Below are 23,941 nucleotides of genomic sequence, written 5' to 3'. Positions count from 1 at the left end.
GAGTATAAGTCGCACCCCCGGCCAAACTATGAAAAAAAACTGCGACTTGTAGTCCGAAAAATACGGTACTTCATGATCAATACCCAATCCATAGATAGTTTTACTTCTGGCCCAAGTTAGATTGGGTTCCGGTTCCGGTTAGTTCACCTGTGTGCTGTGAACCAACACCTGTATCTTTCCACACTGCTCGTCATAGGTTGTGAGTTCAAAACTCCGGCCGAGTCATACCAAAGACTATAAAAATTGGACCCATTACCTCCCTGCTTGGCACTCAGCATCAAGGGTTGGAATTGGGGCTTAATTCACCAAAAATGATTACCGGGCGCGGCCACCGCTGCTGCTCACTGCTCCCCTCACCTCCCAGGGGGGTGATCAAGGGTGATAGGTCAAATGCAGAGAATAATTTCGCCACACCTAGTGTGTGTGTGACAATCATTGGTACTTTAACTTTAACTTTTTTTTTAAAGTTGTCTGGTACAGTTTCCCCCAATATTGTAGTCCAATCATTGTGTCCAGTGTGGGGTTGTACGGTATACCAGTATTAGTCTAGTACTGCGATACTTATGAATCATATTCGGTACTATACCGCCTCTAAAAGGACCGTTCCCCCACCTCCCCGTCGTCGTCACGTCGTGTCATTGCTGGTTTACGAGCAGACGAGCATGTTCGGCAGCGCACAAACAGACACAGTGTGTAGACAGAAAAGGGAGAACGGACGCATTTTGGCTTAGAAACTAACAATAAAGGTGAAGTTAAAACACTGAAACGCCCTCGGGAAGAGGTGCTTTAAGACATGGCTAGCTAGCTAGCAGCTAAAGTCCATCCGTAGTCTGCAGTGTTTTAGCTACTTCTTAATCACTAACCCTCGCCTCCATGGCGACAAATAAAGTACATTTCTTACAAGTATCATCCCTGCAGGACGAGGAATAGCTAAACATGCTTCACTACACACCGTAGCTCACCGGCGTCACAAAGCGCCATTGGTGGATCTACACCTAACATCCACTGTAATGATACCAAGTACAGGAGCGTATCCAAACAATAGAAGAATAAGTGATTGTTACATTTTAACAGAAGTGTAGATAGAACATATTAAAAGAGAAAGTAAGCAGATATTAACAGTAAATGAACAAGTAGATTAATAATTCATTTTCTACCACTTGTCCCTCATAATTTTGACGAAATAATAGAATGGAAAATGACACAATATGTTACTGCATACGTCAGCAGACTAAATTAGGAGCCTTTGTTTGTTTACTTACTACTAAAAGACAAGTTGTCTTGTAAGTTCGCTATTTTATTTAAGGACAAACTTGCAATAAGAAACATATTTTTAATGTACCGTAAGATTTTTTGTTAAAATAAAGCCAATAATGCAATTTTTTGTGGTCCCCTTTATTTAGAAAAGTACCGAAAAGTATCGAAATATTGGTATCGGGACAACACTAGTCCAGTGTATATGCTATCACTAACCAATGATCTGTGCGGAATGTGATCAACCAATCACTGGTACTTCGTTTGACCCATAAGCGAGTGACAATGCCAAATCTTTCCCCTCAGTCTTGCCACTCACACGTAGACCAGATATATTTGAGCTGGATTTATGCATGAGACAACCGAGGCAATGCAAAAAGCAAAACAACAGCAATTTTTGGACCATGTCAGCTACTCAGCTGGCACTCACATCCACTCCTAAGCTGTGCAGCGCCTCTAATGAATATTCATGCCCTATAGTACATGCGCCACAAGTACAAATGTCATTACCTATGTAACCATTTCTCCTTTTGAAGATTTCCGTGTTCTCTGGGGCTCTCCGTTTCAGCACGAGCAAACTCGTGGCGAGGGCTGTCTAAATATAACGCCACTTGACAACCAGCTGAAACAGTAGATACCCTTTTTACTTTGAAGAATTCCAATTACTGTCACTGGTTCCTTTCTTGTGTGTTATGTGTGTTTGTGTGGGTGTGACACAGAGGTGTCTGTGTACACTAGGACTAGGACTCCTGTAAAATGCAATCCTTGTACATTGTAACCGACAGTAACTCGACAGAAAATGTAGCTTTGTAAGCTTTTTTATATACTTGAAGGGATACAACATCCACATTATGTCTGTATGGGCCAACAGGAATTCTGCTTTACAATGAACTGTGTTGTTTTGATGCAGTGCTAAGACAAATTTGCATGGTAAAAGCTAAAACGTACATTTAACACACAACGCAACTTGGTAACACTAAGAGACTACATAATACAGGGTTCGATGATCTCAGTGCATTTTGGATTTTAAAGTAATATTAATGTCATTGGGATTTCAGTTTCATGTTAAAATCAAGAGTGTATGGAGTCCATCCATCCATTTTCTACCGCTTATTCCCTTTGGGGTCGCGGGGGGAGCTGGAGCCTATCTCAGCTACAATCGGGCGGAAGGCTGGGTACACCCTGGACAAGTCGCCACCTCATCGCAGGACCAACACAGATAGACAGACAACATTCACACTCACATTCACACACTAGGGCCAATTTAGTGTTGCCAATCAACCTATCCCCAGGTGCGTATGGAGTGCTTTAGGAAAATTGGAGTGTTAAAAAATAGCAGAGAAAGCTGTGTGGAAGGTTTATAACAGTGGTTCTTAACCTTGTTGGAGGTACCGAACCCCACCAGTTTCATATGCGCATTCACCGAACCTTTCTATAGTGAAAAATAAAATTGTTTTTTTTTTCAAATTCAGGACAAAGTTATATGTTTTTGGTTACACTTTAGTATGGGGAACATATTCTAAGTAACAGACTTAATTTAGAGTTATTTGGACACTAGGGGAACGTATTCTAAGTAATAAAGACTTAATTCAATCAATCAATCAATCAATGTTTATTTATATAGCCCTAAATCACAAGTGTCTCAAAGGGCTGTACAAGCCACAACGACATCCTTGGTACAGAGCCCACATACGGGCAAGAAAAACTCACCCCAGTGGGGCGTCAATGTGAATGACTATGAGAAACCTTGGAGAGGACCGCATATGTGGGTAACCCCCCCCCCCCCCCCCTCTAGGGGAGACCGAAAGCAATGGATGTCGAGTGGGTCTGACATAATATTTGGAAAGTCCAACACATCAGCAAAAGTCCAGTCCATGGTGGGGCCAGCAGGAACCATCCCGAGTGGAGACGGGTCAGCAGCGTAGAGATGTCCCCATCCGATGAACAGGCTAGCGGTCCACCCCGGAGCAGAGTAGAAAAGAAAAGAAAAGAAACGGCAGATCAACTGGTCTAAAAAGGGAGTCTATTTAAAGGCTAGAGTATACAAATGAGTTTTAAGATGAGACTTAAATGCTTCTACTGAGGTAGCATCTCTAACTTTTACCGGGAGGGCATTCCATAATATTGGAGCCCGAATAGAAAACGCTCTATAGCCCGCAGACTTTTTTTGGGCTCTGGGAATCACTAATAAGCCGGAGTTCTTTGAACGCAGATTTCTTGCCGGGACATATGGTACAATACAATCGGCAAGATAGGCAGGAGCTTGACCGTGTAGTACGTAAGTAGTAAAACCTTAAAGTCCCATCTTAGGTGCACAGGAAGCCAGTGCAAGTGAGCCAGTATAGGCGTAATATGATCAAACTTTCTTGTTTTTGTCAAAAGTCTAGCAGCCGCATTTTGTACCATCTGTAATCTTTTAATGCTAGACATAGGGAGGCCCGAAAATAAAACGTTACAGTAATCGAGACGAGATGTAACGAACGCATGGATAATGATCTCAGCATCGTTTGTGGACAAAATGGAACGAATTTTAGCGATATTACGGAGATGAAAGAAGGCCGTTTTAGTAACACTCTTAATGTGTGACTCAAACGAGAGAGTTGGGTCGAAGATAATACCCAGATTCTTTAACGAGTCGCCTTGTTTAATTGTTTGGTTGTCAAATGTTAAGGTGGTATTATTAAATAGATGTCGGTGTTGAGCAGGACAGGTAATCAGCATTTCCGTTTTCTTAGCGTTGAGTTGCAAAAAGTTAGCGGACATCCATTGTTTCATTTCATTAAGACACGCCTCCAGCTGACTACAATCCGGCGTGTTGGTCAGCTTTAGGGGCATGTAGAGTTTGGGTGTCATCCGCAAAACAGTGAAAGCTAACACCGTATTTGCGTATGATGTCACCTAGCGGCAGCATGTAAATACTAAAGAGTGCAGGGCCAAGAACCGAACCCTGGGGAACTCCGCACGTTACCTTAACATAGTCAGAGGTCACATTGTTATGGGAGACGCACTGCATCCTGTCAGTAAGATAAGAGTTAAACCAAGACAAGGCTAAGTCTGACATCCCAATACGCGTTTTGATACGCTCTAATAAAATATTATGATCAACAGTATCGAAAGCGGCGCTAAGATCAAGAAGCAGCAACATAGATGACGCATCAGAATCCATCGTTAGCAATAGATTATTAGTCATTTTTGCGAGGGCTGTCTCCGTAGAGTGATTTGCCCTGAAACCGGATTGAAAAGGTTCACAGAGATTGTTGGACGCTAAGTGTTCATTTAGCTGCTGTACGACAATTTTTTCGAGGATTTTCGAGATAAACGGAAGGTGGGACACCGGCCGGTAGTTCACCATGAGGTCAGGATCGAGGTTAGGTCTTTTGAGTAGAGGATGAATAACCGCTTTTTTGAATGCTAGGGGAACAGTACCAGTGGAAAGTGATAAGTTTATAATATTTAACACTGATGGACCTAATAAAACAAAAAGCCCCTTGATAAGTTTCCCAGGAATTGGGTCAAGTAAACATGTTGTTTGTTTTGTCCCATTTACACATTTTAACAATTCCTCCAATGTTATTTCATCAAAGAGGGAGAAACTATTTTGGAGGCAGTGTCCGTCGTATATACAGTCGTATCTGTGTTAATAGAACCCAGTTGTGGCTGGGATGCATTGTCTTTAATCTCTTTTCTAATGACTTCAATTTTCTTATTAAAGAAATTCATAAAGTCATCTGCTGAGTGGGTGGAGCTACTGGGAGGAGTCCCTTGTTGGGTTAGCGATGCTACTGTACTAAACAAAAATTTAGGATAATTTTTGTTGAGGTGGATGAGATTTGAGTAATATTTAGCTTTAGCTGAGGTAACCATGCGTTTATAAGTTATTAAACTATCACTCCATGCTTGATGGAAAACCTCAAGTTTAGTCGCATGCCATTTGCGTTCCAGCTTTCTACATGATAATTTCTGGGCTTTAGTTTCTTCTGTAAACCATGGGGTACGCCTTTTAGGGGCCCTTTTTAGCTTTAGCGGTGCTACACTATCAATGGGGTCGCGCAGGGCGTCGTTAAAGTTGTTAGTGAGGTTATCAATAGAGCCCACATAATTTGGGAATGGTGCCATTACCGAAGGCAGTAGGTCAGTAAGAGTCGTCGTTGTGGCAGCATTAATGTTGCGGCTGCTATAGTAGTTATTATTATTATTATTAGTTTGTTGACAATGAGTCAGAACTTCGAATTTTATAAGGTAATGATCGGACATTACTTTAGTGTACGGGAGTATCGTAACTTTGGAGGTGGTGACACCCCTGACGAGCACTAGATCTATCGTATTACCGTTGCGATGCGTGGATTCATTTATTATTTGTGTAAGACCACAGCTATCAATTATAGTCTGGAGCGCCACGCATGGAGGGTCCGATGGGGTATTCATATGGATGTTAAAGTCTCCCATTATGATTATATTGTCGGCGTGCGTCACTAGATCAGCAACGAACTCTGAAAATTCATTGATAAAGTCCGAATAGGGCCCTGGGGGGCGGTAGATGACAGCCAGGTGCAGAGGCAGCGGTGTGACAAACCTCACAGTAAGCACCTCAAACGAGTTATATTTATTATTTAGGTCCGAGGTAAGGCTAAAGTTTTTGTTGTATATTAGTGCAACACCCCCACCCCTTTTAATGGGACGGGCAATATGCGTTCCCGTATAGCCAGGAGGAGACGCCTCACCCAGCGCAAAAAATTCGTCTGGTTTGAGCCAGGTCTCGGCTAGACCAACGACATCAAGATTGTTGTCTCTAATGACTTCATTAACTAATAACGTTTTGGAAGACAATGACCTTATGTTTAAAAAGCCCATATTATAGGTGGTGGGCTGTTTTAAGGAGTTTTTGTTGAAAGTATCCGTAGTAGCAATATTAATAATGTTACGTTTATTATGCGTAGTGCACTTTAAATAATTTCGACCATAGGAATTGATATGACAGGAATTTTTAGATTGTTTGCCACCTCAGTAAAATGCATGTCCACCTCTGACGCAGAAAAAACATTATGTGAGTTGTATATTATTCTAAGAGAATTGCTATGTGTGCAGGGATTATCCAGCCTGGCGCTGGCTAGTTCTATCTTAACAGACTCCTTATTAGTGCTTCTTTGTGGATTAGCATTTAGCTTTTTCGTTAGCCCCGCTAACAACAACGCCTTTAGCTTTGTTGTTAGCCCCGCCCGACACCCCCGCTTCTACTTCCGAGCGCACCGCTTACGTCTCTTTCGTTGACGGTCTCCGCTGGTAGTGGATGCCGTTGCTTCAAAGGCCACTGCTGGATGTAGCTCGCGAAGTATTCCCAAGCTAGCGAGTAGGTCCACCGTACACGCATCTTTCAGCCCAAAATGGCCCGATCTCTCCACATCCAGAATCGTAAGTCGGTCGTAAGTGATCACGGAGTGAACACGCTGTGAGCCAGCCATGAAATTGACTGAATTGAGGGGTATTTTTGCCAAATCGGTCTACACTTCCAGGAGCGCTTGCAAGAAGCTGCCGCCATGAAGCGCCGCCATCTTGGAAAAAATTGAGAGTTATTTGGTTAGGGTTAGGGTCAGGGTTAGAGGGTTAGGGTTATAATAAGGCCATTCCGAATAAGGCATTAATAAGAACTTACTAATGACTAGTTAAGAGCCAATATGTTACTAATTTGCATGTTAATAAGAAACTAATTAATGGTGAATATGTTCCCCATACTAAAGTGTTACCATGTTGTTTTACTGGTGCATGAAATGAACCGTGCATGAACATCACCTTGTTCAAACAACAAAACCAACACAGTGCATGAACTCACAACAAATGACACACCTGCAAACCAGTCAGCTGTTGCCGTATCCGTAATACGCCGATTGGGAGAAGTTTGTATTTACACGATGAGTCGGGTGTGTTTTGACCTCCGCCGAACCCCTAGTGTTCGATCGAAACCAGGTTAAGAACCACTGTTGTAGTTTCTTCAAAATAGCCACCCTTTGTTTTGCACACTCTTGACATTCTCTCAAAGAGCTTCAAGTACACCTGTGAAGTGAAAACCATTTCAGGTGACTACCTCTTGAAGCTCATCGAGAGAATGCCAAGAGTGTGCAAAAAAGTTAACAGAGCAAAGGGTGGCTATTTTGAAGAAACTAGAATATAAAACATGTAACTTTAAATCAATGTCTCCCATTGAAATGCATTGAAATCAATTTAATTAGTACCTGCCCTCCCAAAAACAGCACGATTTTAACATGTAAAATGCATTTTAAAAAGAAGGACTAACTTTTGTAAAATAAATATTGTATAAAATAGATTCTACTATTAACAACTACATTAGTTTTGTCAAGTAATAATAATAGACCGCATTTACTTTGGAGAGTGGACCTATATGGTATGTCCTTACAGCTGCTTTCCCATCAAACACACCATAAGCCGTTTTTCTATATTTTCATGGATAAATGTCTGCTGTTTAAATATTATTCTAACAATCTTGGCTAGCGTTTGACCCATTCTGCTTTAGTATGGTGCAAACTAACGCGCTGTCATGTTTTTGATCATTTCATTCTTTAGTTCAGTGAATATCATCCTCTTTGTCTTTTCAACACTCTCCTTCACACACACTTTCTAGACATTTCTGAAAATTCGATTAGAGCAATTTACCTTTCAATGGCTGGAATAAACAGTTTGCTGATCTCTCGCTTGTAATCAAAAATTTTGTTTGCAACTCAAACAATAACACTTATGATGGACAGCTTTTACCTCAAAACACTCTTAAGTTGCGGTACCTACAGTACAGGCCAAAAGTTTGGACACACCTTCTCCTCATTCAATGCGTTTTCTTTATTTTCATGACTATTTACATTGCAGGCATCACAACTATGAATGAACACATGTGGAGTTATGTACTTAACAAAAAAAGGTGAAATGACTGAAAACCTGTTTTATATTCTAGTTTCTTCAAAATAGCCACCCTTAGCTCTGATTACGGTGTTGCACACTTTTGGCATTCTCTGGATGAGCTTCAAGCACACCGGTGAAGTGAAGATCATTTCACTTGAGTACCTCTTGAAGCTCATTGAGAGAATGCCAAGAGTGTGCAAAAAAAGTAATCGGAGCAAAGGGTGGCTATTTTGAAGAAACTAGAATATAAAACATGTTTTCATTTATTTCACCTTTTTTTTGCTAAGTACATAACTCCACATGTGTTCATTCATAGTTTTGATGCCTTCAGTGACAATCTACAATGTAAATAGTCATGAAAATAAAGAAAACACATTGAATGAGGAGACGGTGTGTCCAAACTTTTGGCCTGTACTGTAGGTACCGCAACTTAAGAGTGTTTTGAGGTAAGAGCTGTCCATCAACTAAGTGTTGTTGTTTGAGTTGCTAACAAAATTTTTGATTACAAGCTAGAGATTAGCACCACTTGGTTTTTCTCGCCATTGAAAGGTACATTGCTCTAATCACATTTTAATAAATTTCTAGAGTAGTACATAACTCTGCATGTGTTCATTCATAGTTTTGATGCCTTCAGTGACAATCTACAATTTAAATAGTCATGAAAATAAAGAAAACACATTGAATGAGAAGGTGTGTCCAAACTTTTGGCCTGTACTGTATGTATTGCCAAAATCCATCCATCCATCCTACCGCTTGCCACTATAAAGTCCCGATTTGACAGAAAACTGTATTATCACAAAAAAAAACTACGTGAATATCATAATGTTGTGCTTTTTTAAAGGCCTACTGAAACCCACTACTACCGACCACGCAGTCTGATAGTTTATATAACAATGATGAAATCTTAACATTGCATAGTTTATATAACAATGATGAAATCTTAACATTGCAACACATGCAAATACGGCCGGGTTAACTTATAAAGTGCAATTTTAAATTTCCCGCTAAACTTCCGGTTGAAAACGTCTATGTATGATGACGTATGCGCGTGACGTCAATCGTTGAAACGGAAGTATTCGGACACCATTGTATCCAATACAAAAAGCTCGGTTTTCATCGCTAAATTCCACAGTATTCTGGACATCTGTGTTGGTGAAACTTTTGCAATTTGTTTAATGAACAATAAAGACTGCAAAGAAGAAAACTTTAGGTGGGATCGGTGTATTAGCGGCTGGCTGCAGCAACACAACCAGGAGGACTTTGACTTGGATAGCAGACGCGCTATGCGACGCTAGCCGCCGACCGCATTTATGATCGGGTGAAGTCCTTCGTCGCTCTGTCGATCGCTGGAACGCAGGTGAGCACGGGTGTTGATGAGCAGATGAGGGCTGGCTGCCGTAGGTGGATAGCTAATGTTTTTAGCATAGCTCTGTGAGGTCCCGTTGCTAAGTAAGCTTCAATGGCGTCGTAAGCAACAGCATTGTTAAGCTTCGCCAGGCTGGAAAGCATTAACCGTGTAGTTACATGTCCATGGTTTAATAGTATTGTTGATTTTCTGTCTATCCTTCCAGTCAGGGGTTTATTTCTTTTGTTTCTATCTGCAGTAAAGCCCGATGCTATCACGTTAGCTCCGTAGCTAAAGTGCTTCGCCCATGTATTGTGGTGGAGATAAAAGTCACTGTGAATGTCCATTTTGCGTTCTCGACTCTCATTCTCAAGAGGATATAGTATCCGAGGTGGTTTAAAATACAAATCCATGATCCACAATAGAAAAAGGAGAGAGTGTGGAATCCAATGAGCCAGCTTGTACCTAAGTTACGGTCAGAGCGAAAAAAGATGCGTCCTGCACTGCACTCTAGTCCTTCACTCTCACGTGCCTCATCCACAAATCTTTCATCCTGGCTCAAATTAATGGGGTAATCGTCGCTTTCTCGATCCGAATGGCTCTCGCTGCTGGTGTAAACAATAAGGAAATGTGAGGAGCCTTTCAACCTGTGACGTCACGCTACTTCCGGTACAGGCAAGGCTTTTTTATCAGCGACCAAAAGTTGCGAACTTTATTGTCGATGTTCTCTACTAAATCCTTTCAGCAAAAATATGGCAATATCGCAAAATGATCAAGTATGACAAATAGAATGGATCTGCTATCCCTGTTAAAACAAATTCATTTCAGTAGGCCTTTAAGATCATTTCTATTTACAGCTAAAATGTTATTTCACTTTTTCTTTTAATTTGTTATGGCTTTTTTCCGTCTTTTTTACCCTGATTGAAAACTTTTTTTTAAAACTCTTTAGGAATATTGGCCCTGCAGCAGTGGTTCATTGTAGATCCATGTGACGCTTACCCCAACACAACATGAATCAACTATAGAATCCATACACATCAGTAGAAAATGAAAAAGTTGTAATTAATTGCTGTAGTCTTGCTATCTTGCAGAAAAATGAATTACCTCGTATTCGTGTTTGAGCCCACAGCATATGTACGTAAGGGCCCCGCCTCGGGATTGCTTTTGCGCAGCCATAGACCCTTTTATGGCCCAGTTAAAGGTGGGTAAATCATCTGATGTCTTTGGTCCGGTGAACAATGCAGAACCGCAGAACCCCCCCCCCACCCCCCCCTACATAGTGCATTCTATGAAGTATCCAGGATATATCACCCTTAACATAAAAGAGCCAATCTGGATTCAATTACTGAGCTGGCGGTAGAGTGCAATTCATATCCAAACTCATGCTCGCAAGATGGACGAGTTCACGGTGTGCCTTATAATTAGCAGTTAACCCTTGCTGACCTTCAAGTCCAGATTTAGTGTACGAACAGCAAATAGCTTTCATGTTGAGCTGCTGTCAAAGCAAGGCAAAGCGTGTGTTGAATGTGCACTTATGTTCGCTTGCGAACAATGAGGTAAGATTAATCCACATTTATCCACCGCTGGATTAAACGCGGTGTAGAGCGGTTAATATAAGCAACAATTGGGATGTAAATAGTCTTTCCAACTCATTTAATCCGTGCTGGGTGTCAAGGGAGCATTTTAGTCTGTTGCCATGCATGTTGGGCGTAATATGAAGGAAAAAATCATGCTATTTCTTTTTTGGTGCGGCGCTATTATAAAACTGTGTTTTGGGGTGGGGGGTGTTTATATTTTAAGAGGCTTTGCTAACTTAGCATGCTGAATAACATGAACACAATGAACCCTTGGAATCCGAACATAATCCATTCCCCGAGGCTGGTTGATTTGTCTTAAATTTGTTTTCAAAATAAATTGCCCCTTGAGAACTAGTCTTTCCAGGGATTCACTTTGGCCATTGTAAACACATTCTCAAAATAATCTTACTCATCTCATCATATGAAGATGAGTAAGGTGGTAGTTTGTCACCATACCTTCGAAACTTGGACTCAATATCCCTCTTCAAATCAAGACTCAAAACACACCTATTCCTGACTGCTTATTCATTATAATCATATTTTCTTCTCTATCTTTGTTGTTGTTATTATTGTTGTTTTTATTCAATTTGATTTTATTGTTTTGATCTTGTACGGTGTCCTTGAGTGCCCAGAAAGGCGCCTTTATAAATAACATGTATTATTATTATTATATGAAATATAACTTACTTCACCAATCATTATTTATTTATTTCTTTTTATTGTGATTACTTATGCAGTATATTGTGAAAAAATTGAGAACAGGAAGTGTACAAAAGTTTTAGCAACTGTTATGTAAAAGAAAAGGGGTAGGATTAAATAAGCTCTGCTTCTTCCTACTCCTTTTCGAACATGTTGAAAAGAGAAACTGGAAATTGTGATGTATCATCATGTTGTATGTTTGCATGTTCGAAATAAACTCAAACTCAAGCAACAGTCAATTATCATGTTAGTAGAAAAAAGTCGTTTCTGTTTTACATTTACCGCACTTCCTTGTGGTCTAGATCAGTGTTTTTCAACCTTTTTTGAGCTAAGGCACATTTTTTTCATTGAAAAAATATGGAGGCACACCACCAGCAGAAACGTTAAAAAATGAAATTCCACCAGGTTGTCTTTTTTTTTTAGTTCCTTGTTGTTTTCCTGTGTGTAGTGCTTTAGTTCCTGTCTCGCGCTGTTATTTTGGTGGCTTTTCCTGTTTTGTTGGAGTTTTCCTGTAGTAGCTTCACGCCTTCTTTTGATTTCTATTGCCTGACCTGCTTTGTATTGGCAAACAAGACTATTTCAGTTGTGTGGACGCCATCCTTCTTTGTGGGGACATTGTTGATTGTCATGTCATGTACGGAAACACACTGTAAGTCTTTGCTGTCGTCCAGCAGTCTGTTTTTCAATCAATCAATGTTTATTTATATAGCCCTAAATGACAAGTGTCTCAAAGGGCTGCACAAGCCACAACGACATCCTCGGTACAGAGCCCACATACGGGCAAGGAAAAACTCACCCCAGTGGGACGTCGTTGTTTACTTTGTAGCCAGTTGAGTTTTACTTTCGTTTTGCATCGCCATCCCTATGCTTCAGTGCATTTTCCTAACGGGACTTGCCTTTTGTTCATTTTTGGTTTAAGCGTAACATACCTTTTTACTTGCACGCTGTCTCCCGCTGTGCTCTGCATATTGGGATCACGACAAACCATCCTCGATGCGTTCCGACTTCTACAAAGCAATGAACTACCTGCTGCCACCTACTGATATGGAGTATTACATGGTTACCCTGCCGACCTCTATACAGCACAGACACTAGACAACGGCACATTATTTGCAGATTATTATTATTGATTTGCAAATAATATTTTTTGGACAAATTAGGTGAAGTTGCATAGTTTCCCGCGGCACACCAGACAGGTGTTGTGGTTGAAAAACTCTGCTCTAGATAATACGTATTGGTTATGCTGTGGTGTAAAATTTGCTCCACACTCACGTTTATACACGATTAGTGCATAAAAGCTTTCACTTTAGATTGCAAATGGAACCTCTCCAAGACTCACCCTCTTCAAAAGTATCATCATTTATCTTCTGAAAATGTACATTGTTAAATATATATCTTGAAGATGAATTTTTTTTTTAAAGCTGCATTTAGTAGCAGGCATTTTACTGCATATGTGCATGCCACGATTATACGAAAATTATACAAATCATACCTTTTTAAAAAAAAAAAAAAAAAAAAAAAAAAAAAAAAAAAAAAATCTTTCATCAAAGTAGTAATGTCACAAGGAAACCGTCTCAATTTCCAATTGTACTATGTTGACAAAACAGCCTCGTGTAAAATGTGAACAAATTAACACCCAAGTATTTTGTTTCATAGACATCAGAGCAGGCGGGATGGTATTAGAGAAAAATGAATGACACAAGACTGCAGACAACAGTCTAGGATCAGCACAGGGGTAGGAGGAAGCCTACATAAGTACGTCCACCACACTGTGACGTCACAAATGGACCACTGTTAAAAAAAAGCCATTAAATGCAGCATTCAAATGCATAAACTTTATGATGATGAAAACATTAGTAAGTCAGAAAAGAGAAAAATCATCAAATATCCCCTTTAATAGTTAAACTTATAAAAAAAAAAGTGTAACGAAACAAGTCTAGTGAACATTACTGGCAATGACTTTGTTTTTCCTGAATAAATTCTTTTGTTTGTTACACTAGCATTCGAAAATCTTGTGAAAGGGTGCAGAAACAAAAAAAATCAAAGAAAAACACCCAAATACTTAATACCACTGTATGTAATACTACAACATAAACACACATATACTGTATGTGGAACCTGATTGTCCAATATCTAGGAAAAATTAGATTTTCAAGCTTATCATTCAAGAATGATCTGATTGTATTTATTGTTTCTAATATATCAGCTCTCCCTGCTTACCTGTCTGTGTAGGTTGCTGTGATGTAGGTGTTGCGTCATAAAGTAGTACGTTCAATCAATCAATCAATCAATAAAAGTTTTTTTATATAGCCCTTAATCACAAGTGTCTCAAAGGGCTGCACAAGCCACAACAACATCCTCGGCTCAGATCCCACATCAGGGCAAGAAACAACTCAACCCAATGGGATACAATGAGAAACCTTGGAGGGGACCGCAGATGTGGGGACCCCCCCTGGGCGACTGGTGCAATGTATGTCGAGTGGATCTAGTTGTAACTCTTTGCAACCAAAGAGTTACAAAGCAAATTTGGAGCTGGCACCATTGACATGTCTTGTTTGGTTTTCTTTGGCTTTCTGGATTCTTGCAGACAATGTTGTCTTTGAATTTTGAAGTATAAACCTTGAGCCCTTTGCCTGCAGTCAGTTTAGATAGGCTCCAGCTTTAAAATGAACTGGATTTTACAAAAGATCAGGTCGTTGGGGGTGCGGTTGTTCACTTGGTGGACTTTTTGTAATAGGCTTCGGCCGCTTAGTTTGGTTTATTTTTATTTTATTTTTTTCTTCGAACAATGAGACTATGTCTCATGCTTCCGATTATACAATTCAACATGTCTGAAAAGGATACATTTATTCCTGGCTTCAATATACATCCCAGGTAAAAAAAAAAGGACAAAAGCCAAAGCGCACCTACACCTCTGCATCAAACTCCCTTACTCCCAATGCCACAGTAGCTCTTGTACAACCCTCTTGTACAACCCTCTGTTCTCCAACATGGAGTCAAACGGCTGTGACCCTAAAACTCATTAGCAGTATTGAGAATGGTTTAAATGTTTCTAACTGTTTTTGTTTCATTTCTCTCTCTGCCTGACCAGGTTTTACTGGGACTTGACCATGCTGCTGTTAATGGTGGGCAACCTCATCATTATCCCCGTAGGCATCACATTCTTCAAGGACGAGCACACGCCCCCCTGGATTGTCTTTAACGTGGTCTCCGACACCTTCTTCCTCATGGACCTGGTGCTCAACTTCAGAACAGGCATCGTCAAGGAGGACAACACGGAGATCATCCTAGACCCGCAGGAGATCAAGACCAAGTACTTGCGGAGCTGGTTCGTGGTGGACTTCATCTCCTCCATTCCAGTGGACTACATCTTCCTTATCGTGGAGACTCGCATCGACTCGGACTTCTACAAGACGGCGCGTGCCTTGCGGATCGTGCGCTTCACCAAGATTCTCAGTTTGCTGCGACTACTGCGTCTCTCGAGACTCATTCGGTATATTCACCAATGGGAAGAGGTAAGGAAATATCCTAGGTCGCTTTGTAAAGAATAAACTACTATATAGGGTCTAAAGAAGTCCAGTAGCTTGTCACCGGGACGGTATTCTCCAAGGTACAACTTAGGAGATATAACTGTACCTTTTTGGCCTCTAGAAAAGATACAAGGTATTACCTTGAAGTGCAGCAATTTTGGGTCACGGAGTATTCTCTGAAGTAGTGTTTCTCAAAATATTTAAGCTCAAGTTGTTTAATGTGGTTTTAAAGGCCTACTGAAATGTGATTTTCTTATTTAAACGGGGATAGCAGGTCCATTCTATGTGTCATACTTGATCATTTCGCGACATTGCCATATTTTTGCTGAAAGGATTTAGTAGAGAACATCGACAATAAAGTTCGCAACTTTTGGTCGCTGATAAAAAAGCCTTGCCTGTACCGGAAGTAGCGTGAAGTCACAGGTTGTGGAGCTCCTCACATCTGCACATTGTTTACAATCATGGCCACCAGCAGCGAGAGCGATTTGGACCGAGAAAGCGATAATTTCCCCATTAATTTAAGCAAGGATGAAAGATTCGTGGATGAGGAAAGTGAGAGTGAAGGACTAGAGTGCAGTGGAAGCGATTCAGATAGGGAAGATGCTGTGAGAGGCGGGTGGGACCTGATATTCAGCTGGGAATGACTAAAACAGTAAATAAACACAAGACCTATATATACTCTATTAGCCACAACACAACCAGGCTTATATTTAATATGCCACAAATTAATCCCGCATAACAAACACCTCCCCCCTACCGTCCATATAACCCGCCAATACAAATCAAACACCCGCACAACACACTCAATCCCACAGCCCAAAGTACCGTTCCCTTCCGCAAAGTTCATACAGCACATATATTTCCCCAAAGTCCCCAAAGTTACGTACGTGACATGCACATAGCGGCACGCACGTACGGGCAAGCGATCAAATGTTTGGAAGCCGCAGCTGCGTACTCACGGTACCACGTATCCAACTCAAAGTCCTCCTGGTAAGAGTCTCTGTTGTCCCAGTTCTCCACAGGCCAATGGTAAAGCTTGACTGTCATCTTTCGGGAATGTAAACAATGAAACACCGGCAATGTGTTTGTGTTGCTGCAGCCGGCCGCTAATACACCGCTTCCCACCTACAGCTTTCTTCTTTGCTGTCTTCATTGTTCATTAAACAAATTGCAAAAGATTCACCAACACAGATGTCCAGAATACTGTGGAATTTTGCGATGAAAACAGACGACTTAACAGCTGGCCACAATGGTGTCCCAAAATGTCCGCTACAATCCGTGACGTCACGCGCAGACGTTATCATACCGAGACGTTTTCAGCAGGATATTTCGCGGGAAATTTAAAATTGCACTTTACTAATCTAACCCGGCCGTATTGGCATGTGTTGCAATGTTAAGATTTCATCATTGATATATAAACTATCAGACTGCGTGGTCGGTAGCAGTGGGTTTCAGTAGGCCTTTAACCTGTGACCCACATTAATGAACATTCATCATGTATTGCCATAACTATGACAAACAAAACACTACTACTACTACTACTACGAATAGGAATCCAGCTACTATGGTCCCTCCAATTAGTGGTGAGCCCATTGGAGGGGGGCACATTGCCTCTTTTGGTGGTGCCCAGCTGGGACCCATGGAGACAGGCGAGGTCACCAGACGTTTGCCATCGAACCCCACCTCCAGGCCAGGCTCCAAAGAGGCCCCCGGTGACCCGCGTAGGGGTGACGGAAACTTGTACCCATGTTTTTGTAACTTCATAAGGGTCCTTTGAGCTGCTTTTTATCTGGATCCTCACCTACGACCTGTTGTCTTGGACAACTCTACCAGGGGCATAAAAGCCCCCGACAACTTAGCTCCTACAATCATTGGGACACACAAACTCCCGTACCAGGATAAGGTGGCAGTTGATTTAACAATACCGTGTTGGTAATTGTTCTGTTTATTCAGATAAATTCTTATATATTGCTGTAAAAGCCACAAAACCTTTGCAACATTTTGCTCACCAAATGGCGCACTTTTATAAATATTTACCTTCTGTAGATGCCTGAATTTTTATATTAAGATTCATGCATTATTCCTTGAGAAAATTGTGGAAAAGATGGACACATCAATTTGTATCCGCCTGTCTGACTGCTGTTGTCACGAGAAACAACCGACATGTGCCGAGTTAGTTCCCTATATGGAAATCAGAATATTTTCACAAAGTTACAAAGGCAATTCCAACATGTTTGTAGTCCAAACTATAACAATGCAGGACATAAAATTATCCAAATTGCATCCTCGTCCTTTAAGATGCAAACTGCAGGTTTGCTTGCAGAGCATCTTATACCTCTCATTTCCCCCAGTGAGGGACGTGTGGATAGATGTTGCCTTTGATTATGCTCAGAGTGAAGTGGCTCCTTTTTTTGGCACCCCAGTCACCAATGAGTTGATGAAACCGGAGCGTTGATTGGCATTTCTCTCTCGGCGTGCCCATCCAGATAGCGGTGGGACCACAGAGCCTGGAGAGGCTTTTCCGCAAAATAAGCGTGATTGTAATTGCAGCATTAATTAGAAAAGTTCCCGTTGCTTTCCCAACCGGCTGGATCTCGTTTAGTCTCTGAAGTAAAAGGTGCAAAGTAAAGAGCCAGTATGGACTAACAATAGGATGTTGAATAATAGGCATTGTACTGGTTTGTTATTTAAGACAAAACAATAATCACTTAGGCAAAGCAAGGCCAGTTTATTTATAGAGCACAAGTCATACAGAATGCAATTCAAAGTGTTTTACAAAAAATGAAAAGAAGGCAACATTTAATTTACCATCTTCATAAGAATAATCATAATTTAAATTAAAATCAAAGAGGTGTAGCTATAATACACAATAATATTATGCACAAATATAATGCACAATTAAAAAGTGTTTTCGGCCTGGATTTGAGCATTTACAACATTGAGGCCTGTCTCACATCTTCTAGGACAGTGGTCCCCAACCACCGGGCCACGGCCCGGTACCGGTCCGTGGATCTATTGGTACCGGGCCCCACAAGAAATAAAAAAAAATAAAAATAAAAAAATAAAAAATAAAAAATAAAATTATTTTTATTTTTTTAATTAAATCAACATAAAAAACACAAGATACACTTACAATTAGTGCACCAACCCAAAAAACCTCCCTCCCCCATTTACACTCATTCACACTCATTGGCACAAAAGGGTTGTTTGTTTCTGTTACTAATATTTCTGGTTCCTACATTATACATCAATATAGATCAATAAAGTCTGCAGGGATACAGTCCGTAAGCACACACATGATTGTATTTCTTTATGACAAAAAAAACAAAAACACCCCCCCCCCCCGGTCCGTGAGACAAATTTTTAACCGTTGACCGGTCCGCAGCTACAAAAAGGTTGGGGACCACTGTTCTAGGAGTACTAACCCGGATTTTAGGAGAAAATGCAGTCTCACCATATTTCGTCCTTACTCTGGACACCAGCAGGAGACCACTCCCTGGGGTTCTCAGAGCTCAAGATGGTTCATATTGTACTTTGGCACAAGACCATGGAAAGATTTGAATACAAGGAGAGCTATTTTTAAGTCTATTCTCTGAGCAACGGGAAGCCAGTGTATTGACTAATTTAGCCATATTTCCTGGTTCTAGTCAGGACTCGAGCAGCAGCATTCTGTTTACCAGTTAATTTAGAGAGCCCAGTGAAAAGGCCATAGCAGTAGTCTAACCTGCCAAAGACAAAGGCATTGATTAGTCTCTCTAAGTCTGATTTAGACATTATCTGATTTTGGTAATGTGTTTATTTGGCAAAAAAGCTGCTGATGATATTGACTTAATGTGGCTGTTTAAGTTCAAGTCTAAGTCCATTATTACTCTTAGATTTCTAACCTGATTATTATGCTTCAGGGAGATCTCAAGGTGACTAACAATCGTTTGTATTTGCTTCTGTGGACCAAAGACAATGATTTCAGTTTAGTCTGAGTTTAATCAGACAGAATTGTATTGCATCCACACATCGATCTGTTCAATGCAGTGACAGAGTAGTTGTAAAATTGGTCCTAATGTCCCAATTGGTTGAAATGTGAAAAGATACCCTTCCCTATAAACAGCAGTGACACAGAATAGAGATGGCAATATTGTGTCTTTGGGCTGTTTGTGCGTATTGTCATGGCTTAATGGCGCTGATGTCGTCACATATTTAATTATCTAATTGCGGGACGTAGTTATGCAGTGCAAAAGTTCAATATCACATCTTCACTGTGCTCTGTATGAAAAGAACAATTGGAAAAAGGCTATATCATGTATTTTTGCTCTGACATGGCATATCGACATAAAACCTTTTTTTTTAACTATGTAGGCAAACACCAATATGAAGGTACTTTATTTACTTCACCGATGCACCTGCCAAATGAGGAATCGTCGATTTTACAGTACTCGTCATGCAAGTGTAAAACTAAGTTTACCAAAACTCTGTTAGGGATGTAACGATAAACGGTAGAATGATGAACCGCGGTAAAACTTCCCACGGTTAGTATTATGACCCTGCTCAGTGACCCTGTGGTTAGAGTGTCCGCCCTGAGATCGGTAGGTTGTGAGTTCAAACCCCGGCCGAGTCATACCAAAGACTATAAAAATGGGACCCATTACCTCCCTGCTTGGCACTCGGCATCAAGGGTTGGAATTGGGGGTTAAATCACGAAAATGATTTCCGAGCGCGGCCACCGCTGCTGCTCACTGCTCCCCTCACCTCCCAGGGGGTGGAACAAGGGGATGGGTCAAATGCAGAGGGTAATTTCACCACACCTAGTGTGTGTGACTGTCAGTTGTACTTTAACTTTATTACCGTTTTAAATAAAAATGACCGTAAAACCAAGATTAATAACATTTTGATGAACTTGACACTGCTGATTTACTGGAGAAGCAGGCTCGTGCAACCCAATGCTAACATGAGAACAAGAGACATTGAAATCTCTCTTCATTAAAAACGCCATTCCCAATCTAAACTTGTATAAACATATTACTGGGTTAACAACTAAGACATTCAATTGTGTACATTGAACTAGGCTGCAACAACTAATCGATTAAAATCGATTATAAAAATAGTTGCCGATCAATTTAGTCATCGATTCGTTGGATCTATGCTATGCGCAGAGGCTTTTTTTTGTATTTATTCATTTTTTTTAAACTTTTTTTTTTTTTTTTTTTAATAAACCTTTATTAATAAACTGCAACTTTTACAAACAGCTGAGAAACAATAATCAAAATAAGTATGGTGCCAGTATGCTGGTTTTTTTCAATAAAATACTGGAAAGGATAGAAATGTAGTTTGTCTCTTTTATCCGATTTATTAATCGATTAATCGAAGCAATAATCAACAGATTAATCGATTATCAAATGAATCGTTAGTTGCAGCCCTACATTGAACCTACAGGATGTGCTATCTTAAACAGAGAGAACGATTGATACTCGTACCAGTATGACAACAGGAAGTGAACACACATTTTTTTCTTTATTAATAAAAAATGTTAACACATTTATAAACTCAAAGGGAAGAAGATAAACATTTTTAAACACTCAAATTAAAATAATATGGTTCGTAATGGGGAACTGTTATGCAAAACCAACTTTTCTTACCTATTGGGACCTGCTGTTGTGTATTTCAGATCTGCATAAGTCACGGAAATTGGAAATCCAACCAGGGAGGCTTTGCGGAGATATTCAAACAACAATTTTGCCTTTCTCTATACTTTTGGGAAACGAACCCTTTGGAATTTGCCCATTTGGTGACATTTTTGCCAATGGTGATGTCAGCGGATTAGCCATAGATAGCAGAGATTTACCCAAAGTGCTTTGCACAAGTCGTAGTCAATAAGCTCCTTCTTTTTTGTTATCTTCTTGTTGTGGGGCAGACTGGCTCGTACATGCACGTGCATCCTCCGCTGTTGCCATGTGTAATACAAATTAGCGTATAGTTCAAACCTAGCCTGTCAGTAGTTTCGCTATGGAAGCGCTAAAATCTACAACATAAGATGGCGGGGAGCAGACGCAGTCGAAGTGCAGCCACTTAAATAAGACCTCCTAACATCACACATGCAACATTTTGACCAAAGAACCACATTCAATTTTGTATTATTATTTTTTAAATATTTATTTACCCTGTAAAGTCCCATTGCGATTAAGAATTTATTTTTCAGTCTTGCACATTCATACACCAGCGTAGGTGAAGTGTCTTGCCCAAGACACAACGGCCAGGATTAAGATGGCGAAAACTGGTATCAAACCTGCAACCCTCAAGTTGCAGGTTTGGTAAAGCACGGCCGCTTCACCATCGGAGCCACGCCAATCCCAAATGTTATATAGACCACAAGGAAGTGTTTTAAATGTAGAAAAAAATGTTTTAAATTCTGACTAATATTGTTAAGTAGTCAGAACAATATTATTATTTAACACATTTCTTCTGCCAATAATGTATATTGTGTGGGTATTTATTTATTGTATTGATTTTATTTTTTTTAACTTGGTTATAAGGGTGTATGAGTACTTTTTGATCACATGGGGTTGTACGGTATACCGGTATTAGTATAATACCGCGATACTAATGAATCATATTCGGTACTATACTGCCTCTGAAAAGTACCGGTCCTCGCCTCCATGGCGACAAAGTACGTTTCTTACAAGTATCATCCCTGCAGGATGAGGAACACCATAGCTCACCGGTGTCAACATGTAAACAAACACCATTGGTGGATCTACACCTAACATCCACTGTAATGATACCAAGTATAGGCGCGTATCAAGTGGATACTTCTATGATTACGTGGATATTTTTTGGCATCACAACATCTTTCGTTTTTTTAAAATTTATATTATGTTTATAATCTCAGGAAATATGTCCCTGGACCCATGAGGACTTTGAATATGACCAATGTATGATCCTGTAACGACTTTGTATCATATTGATACCCAAATGTGTGTTATCATCCAAAACTTATGTAATGCATCCAAACAACTGAAGAATAAGTGATGATTACATTTGAACAGAAGTTAGAACATGTTAAAAGAGAAAGTAAGCAGATATTAACAGTAAATAAACAAGTAGATTAATTATTAATTTATACTACTTGTCCTTCATAATTTTGAGAAAATAATAGAATGGAAAATGACACAATATGTTACTGCATATGTCAGTAGACTAATTAGGAGTCTTTAATGGTTTACTTACTAACAAAAGACAAGTTGTCTTGTATTTTCACTATTTTATTTAAGGACAAACTTGCAATAAGAAACATTACGTACTGTAAGATTATTTGTTAAACTAAAGCCAATAATGCCATTTTTTGGGGTCCACTTTATTTAGAAATGTACAGAAAAGTATCTAAATAATTTTTGTACTGGTACCAAATATTGGTATCAGGTAAACACCACATACAACAATACGGTAATCCATCCATCCATTTTCTACCACTTGTCCCTTTTGGGGTCGCTGGGGGGGTACTGGAGCCTATCTCAGCTGCATTCGGGCGGAAGGTGGGGTACACCCTGGACAAGTGGCCACCTCATCACAGGGCCAACACAGATAGATGGACAACATTCACACTCACATTCACACATTAGGGCCAATTTAGTGTTGCCAATCAACCTATCCCCAGGTGCATGTCTTTGGAGGTGGGAGGAAGCCGGAGTACCCGGAGGGAACCCACGCAGTCACGGGGAGAACATGCAAACTCCAAACAGAAAGATCCCGAGCCCGGGATTGAACCTTCGTATTGTGAGGCACATGGACTAACCCAGGGGTCAGTAACCTTATTGGCTGAGAGAGCCATGAAAGCCAAATATTTTAAAATGCATTTCCGTGAGAGCCATATAATATATTTTAACACTGAATACAATTAAATGCGTGCATTTTTAAGTAAGACCAGCATTTTTAGAGTATAATAAGTCTCTTATTCTTCTTAATAACACTGTTTTCCTGAAGCTAACCAATAATAAATACAATTATTTACCAATAATGCGACTTCTTGAACAGGTGCGGTAGAAAACAGATGGATGGAAAGGGACAAGCGGTAGAAAATGGATGGATGGATGGATGGATGGATTAAAGTGCATGAGAATGTTTTATTTTTTGAATGTTATTTTTAACACTGTGATTACCAGCGGAATTATTCATTACTTATCGTGTTAAGCAATGTCAGGTAAGATTTATCTGAGAGCCAGATGCAGTCATCAAAAGAGCCACAGCTGGCTCGAGAACCATAGGTTCCCTACCCCTGCACTAACCCCTGTTCCACCGTGCTGCCAATACAGTAATAATACTGATAATTTTGGTCACAGCCCTACTACAGTATTTATGTAAGATCACTCTCCTACCCCTAAACTGCTGCAGGATCGGTTGACAAAAAATGTCCGCCATCAAGCAAAACCTATTTGCAGAGACACGGGTGGCACATCGCAACTAATCTCCCATTAGCTTAACAACAATAATGACACCGTTGCGATGTCCATCAATATTTCTGTTTGCGCAATCAGAGGTGTTCCAATTAGACATGTTCACTTCTGTGCATGGCATTTTGGGGGGGGGGGGACCTTGAATGGCACCTGATTGCTAATCAAACCACACGTTCACCAGACCTGCCC

The 23,941-nt window shown here is 40.4% G+C and overlaps 1 protein-coding gene across 1 annotated transcript in view; it reads left to right on the top strand.

The window, feature by feature from the left end:
- The window catches only part of hcn4 (hyperpolarization activated cyclic nucleotide-gated potassium channel 4), a 306,960-nt gene that overhangs the window by 85,871 nt on the left and 197,148 nt on the right, over positions 1-23,941 (top strand). The window contains exon 2 of the mRNA XM_062067018.1: positions 14,873-15,296. Coding sequence (XP_061923002.1) covers positions 14,873-15,296 — 424 coding nt within the window. The remainder of the gene's footprint in view (positions 1-14,872; positions 15,297-23,941) is intronic.

The sequence above is a fragment of the Entelurus aequoreus genome, linkage group LG02 (assembly GCF_033978785.1).
Source record: "Entelurus aequoreus isolate RoL-2023_Sb linkage group LG02, RoL_Eaeq_v1.1, whole genome shotgun sequence".
Classification (NCBI taxonomy): domain Eukaryota; kingdom Metazoa; phylum Chordata; class Actinopteri; order Syngnathiformes; family Syngnathidae; genus Entelurus; species Entelurus aequoreus.
The sequence above is the reverse complement of the archived record's forward strand: the minus strand, read 5'-3'. Positions and strand labels throughout refer to the sequence as shown.